At 44.8% G+C, this 7,393-nt stretch overlaps 1 protein-coding gene across 1 annotated transcript; it reads right to left on the minus strand.

Annotated features, from left to right (window-relative positions):
• Nucleotides 1-786: 786 nt before the first annotated feature.
• On the minus strand, nt 787-6,317 carry aida (axin interactor, dorsalization associated). Its single transcript, XM_084439803.1, has 10 exons — nt 6,176-6,317; nt 5,416-5,482; nt 4,538-4,591; nt 3,581-3,635; nt 3,264-3,327; nt 3,054-3,154; nt 2,530-2,652; nt 2,296-2,418; nt 2,082-2,199; nt 787-1,862 (listed from the first exon to the last, which is right to left on the minus strand). The coding sequence occupies exons 1-10, from the start codon at nt 6,280-6,282 to the stop codon at nt 1,766-1,768; spliced, it is 909 nt and encodes a 302-aa protein (XP_084295929.1). The 5' UTR covers nt 6,283-6,317; the 3' UTR covers nt 787-1,765.
• Nucleotides 6,318-7,393: the final 1,076 nt, after the last annotated feature.

The following is a 7,393-nucleotide window of genomic DNA, read 5'->3' on the forward strand; positions in this document are numbered from 1 at the left end:
GACTGACCACGCAGACCAGAGACTGACCACGCAGACCAGGGACTGACCACGCAGACCAGAGACTGACCACAAAGACCAATATTTCAAGCAGTACTTTCTTTACTAAAATGAAAGCATTGTAAATAATGATGAATCAGCCAGGTCTCAAAATGGAGGACTGTGCTACTGTATTAATAACGCTCAATCACACACACGACCAAATGCAGTGATTAGTGTCTTTAGTATATTCAACATTTAGTTAGATTTTCAGACATTACAAAAATAAAATCTAAAATCAAACATTAATAAAAGTTGAGAGGTTTACCATGTCTTGATGGGAACAGCATTAAAACAAAGGTATCAATCAATGTATTGAAGTTATACATTTACCCCCCCCCCCAAAGCCCTTTATAACAGGGTGACACACTGAAGGATTTCCATATCAGAGGTGTTTTGGCTCCTCTACCATCACTGGTATCTCTGGACTCTGTTCTAATTAGTATATCTCTCCAACCCTGGACTCTGTTCTAATTAGTATATCTCTCCAACCCTAGACTCTGTTCTAATTAGTATATCTCTCCAACCCTGGACTCTGTTCTAATTAGTATATCTCTCCAACCCTGGACCCTGTTCTAATTAGTATATCTCTCCAACCCTAGACTCTGTTCTAATTAGTATATCTCTCCAACCCTAGACTCTGTTCTAATTAGTATATCTCTCCAACCCTGGACTCTGTTCTAATTAGTATATCTCTCCAACCCTAGACTCTGTTCTAATTAGTATATCTCTCCAACCCTAGACTTGTTCTAATTAGTATATCTCTCCAACCCTGGACTTGTTCTAATTAGTATATCTCTCCAACCCTGGACTCTTCTAATTAGTATATCTCTCCAACCCTGGACTCTGTTCTAATTAGTATATCTCTCCAACCCTGGACTCTTCTAATTAGTATATCTCTCTAACCCTAGACTCTGTTCTAATTAGTATATCTCTCCAACCCTGGACTCTGTTCTAATTAGTATATCTCTCCAACCCTGGACTCTGTTCTAATAAGTATATCTCTCCAACCCTGGACTCTGTTCTAATTAGTATATCTCTCTAACCCTGGACTCTGTTCTAATTAGTATATCTCTCCAACCCTGGACTCTGTTCTAATTAGTATATCTCTCCAACCCTGGACCCTGTTCTAATTAGTATATCTCTCTAACCCTGGACTCTGTTCTAATTAGTATATCTCTCCAACCCTAGACTCTGTTCTAATTGTAGAAATGCTGCATCCATCCTTAGTTCTTCTGCCCATCAAATAATGCAATATCAATAATACTTCATAGAAGGATGCATGCGTTACGTAGTCAACTATGACCATTTTGTCATTTATGTGATAAAACACCTCATGGTGTCCATTTTTAGACCTCAACAGGATATGAGCACCTGTGGTGACTACCCAGACTCCCCAGCTGGTGCGGCTTCCTCTCTAACTGCAGCAGGGCCGAGCGGAGGAAGGAAGCTGGTCTGTCAGGGTTCTGCTGGTTGAACTCTCCTGTCTACTTGATGCAGATGAGAGCCGGTGATCTTTCCCAGCCATGTGAGGGTCTCTCTCAGGTATCTCCATACCATCCCTGGATGAAGAGACCGTTCTGTCACAGAGCTGAGGGCCGTTTGCCTGGGTTTAGTATTGCTGGCTGAGTGGAAGTGGTTCATCAAACTTGGCTGAATGATGACTCGTGGTATATCGCTCAAAACGTGGTGCTTCTGGGTTCTTGTCATGCTGTCCAACTCTCTGGGTTCATTCTTTGTGCAGAGTCTGGTGGAGGTGGAGATAGAGCGGCTTCTTTGTCAGGAGGTTGAGTTTCTTCCTCTTGAAGTCACTGGGCTTCTTGTACCTGACATCCGGATACAAGATGAACATTACAAGGTCAAAGTTCAAAATGCAGTGAGGACTATTAGAATGATGGATTATTGATTGAGGGCTATTAGAATGATGGATTATTGATTGAGGGATGTTAGAATGATGGATTATTGATTGAGGGATGTTAGAATGATGGATTATTGATTGAGGGATGTTAGAATGATGGATTATTGATGATGAATGGATTACTTACAGTTCAATCACAATGGGACCAGGTTTGATCTCGTCCATTTCCATGAAGGCAAAGCATTTAGTGCTGGTGAATCTCTTCTTGGGTTTGTAATGCTTGAACTCAAAGAAAATAGCTGCCCCTGGAGTAATCATTTAATTAGTGATTTAAAGGGATAGCACACAAAATATTAATTGATATATATTCAGTATGTACATTAATTAATTTTCAGAAGTACCTTTAGGTAGTCTCTCCAGGTGCTTTTGGATCTCCACGTCCACGTTGAAGTGGACGTACGTGTCCTCCTTCCTGGAGGCCACTGGGGTGTCCTGGACCGGGTTCACATCCACGCCGTTCACATCTGGAGGACAACAAGACTCACTCATGTTGCTGTTTACAAAAGCACAATGGAGTCGGCGTCCATATTGAAAACAGGTCCATTGCAGTGTGTTATATTTCTAGGATCCTGTACCTTTTATACTAACGGTCATGTAAGGATCGATGCATTGCCCCGCATCTTTCAAACCGATCTTCTCAATGTTGAGCGTGAGCAGAGTCATCCCAGGCTCTGAAGGCAAGCGTGGCAACAACGTTCCTGTAGGAGATCAAAGGTTAGTCAACACTCGAACGTGTGTGCGTAACATCCAAGTTATTATTGTAGCAGCTATTTTTGAAAATAATTCAACAATTCCCAGGAGATGTGTCAGGAATGCTGGTCTCCCTGAGGCATGCGTTTGGAGCAGCGGTCCAGACGTTGCTCACCAGAGCCATACCTTGCAAAGCTGCGTATGGAGCAGGCAGTGAACACAGTGATGAAGCCATGCACAGCCCCAACAGAGAGAAACAGAGAAGACGCCAAATCAAAGCAAGCTCCTCGAAACGAAGAACCACAACGACATCCATTGCAAAATGACAGGTCAGGAGATTTCACTGTATCATAATCCTGACTACGGCTAATTGAAACGTTTGAGGCTTTAGATGGTGCAGACAGAGCACCTGGGACTCTGGAGGAGAAGGCTTCAGGGGACCAGACCCCCGTGGCCGCGTCCTCCTCCTCCTCCTCCAGGTTCTCCTCCTCCCCCGGAGCAAGGATCTTCCTGAGAGGACAGATTACAACAATGACCTTTCCATGTTCTGGGTTCATCTTTACAGCACGGGCTCAAGAACACACCAGCAGTACAGAGAGGAGTCATCACAGCTGCTCACCTCAGGGGAACGGGCTGCACATCGAAGGGAAAATCTTTGTTGTACGTCAATATATTCTTCATTACTAAAGACAAAGAGATGACATGGTATTGGTGGGGAATGAAAGGAATGTTCAGACTAGACTCTTATATTTATCCTCAAAGAGATGAAATAGACCTTTAGAACATAACCCAGAACAACGAGCTACAGTTGAGGTATAAACATGGGCCAACATTCATCCCAGTCTAGTATACATACTAGGTTCCAGTTTCTTCATTCATCCCAGTCTAGTATACATACTAGGTTCCAGTATACATACTAGGTTCCAGTATACATACTAGGTTCCAGTTTCTTCAGATCTTCCAACTTGAAGTTCTCCTGCGACTGAGAACACTAGAGTAAGGAGAGAGAAGGGAAAAAGAAAACTGAAGTGATCTAGAAGTGATCTAGAAGTGATCTGGTCTAGAAGTGATCTCTAACCGTCCAGAGGACATCTGAGGCAGATCTGAATGCCAGAGACTTGGCAGTGAAGGCAGATCGGGGTCTAGAGCCTTCAGCCTTCACAAACTTTGAAAACTATTTGAAACTTCCCAGAAGCGACTCAGCAGGCCGATGCTCTCAGCTCCGTGTCTATTTAGGTTTTATACAAACGTTCTAAAAACGCTGTTCAGATTTACCTGGACAGGATAGCGAAGAGCCGAGGATCGTGAATGTCCGGGAAGACCAGTGGTCTCATGAGCTGATTAACCAGTGGGAAAAATCCTCACTGTGGCATTCCTACTGTTATTATATATTATAACATATTATGCATATTAAACAATGTTCAATAAATTGTAAACTTATTTCAGTTCAATCTAGATTTGTTTCATAACCTACAGAATGTATAGGTTAGAAACCATATAACTCCTGGCGTTAAAATAGTTACTATCCCAGTCTTGTATGTTTTATTAAAGATGTACATTTTTTATATATAATAAGCCGTGATGTCATACCGTTACCGCACCCTGAAAAAATGATACTATGGTATTGATTTCTGGCCCTCTTTCCAGACCATTCATTTAGAACGCCTCTTTCCAGACCATTCATTTAGAACGCCTCTTTCCAGACCATTCATTTAGAACGCCTCTTTCCAGACCATTCATTTAGAACGCCTCTTTCCAGACCATTCATTTAGAACGCCTCTTTCCAGACCATTCATTTAGAACGCCTCTTTCCAGACCATTCATTTAGAACGCCTCTTTCCAGACCATTCATTTAGAACGCCTCTTTCCAGAGTTCACTCAAGAGAGACCAACCTGCAAGGCTGCGCTTCTCATCTCCAGGCAGGTTGCAAACTTCCCCAGGGTTTTCTGGGGAGAAACAGGGATTAACGTGCTGCAGACTGACTGGATTAACACGCTGCAGACTGACTGGATTAACGAGCTGCAGACTGACTGGATTAACGAGCTGCAGACTGACTGGATTAACGTGCTGCAGACTGACTGGATTAACACGCTGCAGACTGACTGGATTAACACGCTGCAGACTGACTGGATTAACGCGCTGCAGACTGACTGGATTAACACGCTGCAGACTGACTGGATTAACACGCTGCAGACTGACTGGATTAACATGCTGCAGACTGACTGGATTAACGTACTGCAGACTGACTGGATTAACGTGCTGCAGACTGACTGGATTAACGAGCTGCAGACTGACTGGATTAACACGCTGCAGACTGACTGGATTAACACGCTGCAGACTGACTGGATTAACACGCTGCAGACTGACTGGATTAACACGCTGCAGACTGACTGGATTAACACGCTGCAGACTGACTGGATTAACGTGCTGCAGACTGACTGGATTAACGTTGTGCAGACTGACTGGATTAACACGCTGCAGACTGACTGGATGAACACGCTGCAGACTGACTGGATTAACGTGCCACAGACTGACTGGATTAACGAGCTGCAGACTGACTGGATTAACATGCTGCAGACTGACTGGATTAACGTGCTGCAGACTGACTGGATTAACGTGCTGCAGACTGACTGGATTAACGTGCTGCAGACTGACTGGATTAACGTGCTGCAGGCTGACTGGTCGTTTGCTGCCTCCTTTGTGAACGGTTAGAGTGAAGTGTGTGATTAGTGAGCAGGAAGTCCCTAACTGCTGAGATATAAAGGGGTACCTTCTGGTCCTCTGTGAAATTGGATGAATTTGCTGACTGGACCTCTTTCTGCAGTTGTCTTGCAAGTCTGAATACACAAAGAGAAAGGGTCAACAGGAAACACTACAGTGAGAGGACATCGAAATGAAACATGTTGGTCTCATGCCCCCTCCTGGGCAAGGAGAAGAGGTGCAGCGATCTAAGATCATGTATTATAATCTCCTCCCTTCCTGCTCATCCATACCATGTTACTCCTGTTGATCTCTTGAGGTGGCATAAGGAACTGTCTTCACCATCATTCTCATTTATTACCAGACATCTCAGCTTCAACAGATGCAAGCCCCGCCCACAAGAGGGCGTGGCTGACTACTGCTAAGAATTGTGTTGAGCACATCCCAATACATCATCATCATACTACACTTGTGTGTTGCACAAAAAAAGTCACCATCTATAAGAATGAAGTACAGGTTGAAAACTACCGTATCAACAGATGTGGGCTGCAGCAACAGTGATAAGTAAAAGTGAACGACTTGTTAACATGTAACTAACTAGGAAATAGTTGTAACGTTATTACAGAGCAGAATCGGACATGGGTGGTTCACTGCTGTGGTCACTGACGTTTAAGGAAAATATTAACACTATAATTCCCTATTTGGATGCGTTTGGAGATAGAGCAGATAGCCCCATACTAGGATGCAGCATCATATTTGGACATCTTTTTCATGCATGTATGAATCCTCTCTCCGTGACAGCAGCATGCACATGCATGGGTGAGACGCACATCTGGTACTCATCTATCGCCTCCACTAACTGACCCCACGAATCAAAGTCCGTCCCTTTCCTAAAGCTCGCGGTCCATTTCTGGATAGTCTTGTTGACCTCAGACATGTTCCCCGGGTAGTTTCACTGTGTCTCCAGGTTTAGAGGTGGTTTCACGCTGTGTCTCCAGGTTTAGAGGTGAGAGGTTAGAGGTTTAGAGGTGAGCATCGTTGTTTAGAGTCTATGTCCCCCGCCGCATCTCTGTGTTCCTCCCAGGTAGCTGTAGATGTCCAGAAGCTTTCAGAAGACCGGTGACACACTGACCAAGCCCTTCTGCCTCCTCAACCCAACCTTACATGAGGAACAGGAAGTCCCGCCTCCCAGTAACCCCAGCCAGGGCCAGTAGCCTATTAGAAACCATCAAGTTAGTGTGCGCCATCCACGACACACGATACTCTCTGGCTGTGTTCGAAATAACACACTCACGTACTACTCATACTATGTATGACGTATATTTGAGTATGTAGTGCGTTCCCACTACTTTGAATATAACTTCACCTAGTTCCAATTCTTAAAGCGCACCCTTAACCGTGACCACGCTCATGATGAGTCCCCCTAATTGAAATGAAAATTGTTATTATTTCATTTTCATTATGTACTAGCTACTATGAAAGTTACCATATCCAATAGCAAAATATTGAATCGATGATTAATCATTGATTGGGTGATTAAAATAGAACGGACCGAGGACACAAGTCTCCTCACCGAGGAACCAAGTCTCCTCACCGAGGACGCAAGTCTCCTCACCGAGGACACAAGTCTCCTCACCGAGGGGACAAGTCTCCTCACCGAGGAACCAAGTCTCCTCACCGAGGACACACGTCTCCTCACCGAGGACACACGTCTCCTCACCGAGGACACACGTCTCCTCACCGAGGACACAAGTCTCCTCACCGAGGACACAAGTCTCCTCACCGAGGACACAAGTCTCCTCACCGAGGACACGAGTCTTCTCACCGAGGACGCGAGTCTCCTCACCGAGGACACGAGTCTCCTCACCGAGGACACGAGTCTTCTCACCGAGGACACGAGTCTCCTCACCGAGGACACAAGTCTTCTCACCGAGGACACGAGTCTCCTCACCGAGGACACAAGTCATTTCCGAGGACACGTCACTTCCTGCATCCTAGGGGGCAGGGCTTCACTAGAAAGCAAAACAAGCCGCTGAACGCGTTAGCTT

Source organism: Borostomias antarcticus (assembly GCF_949987555.1).
Source record: "Borostomias antarcticus genome assembly, chromosome: 6".
NCBI lineage: Eukaryota > Metazoa > Chordata > Actinopteri > Stomiiformes > Stomiidae > Borostomias > Borostomias antarcticus.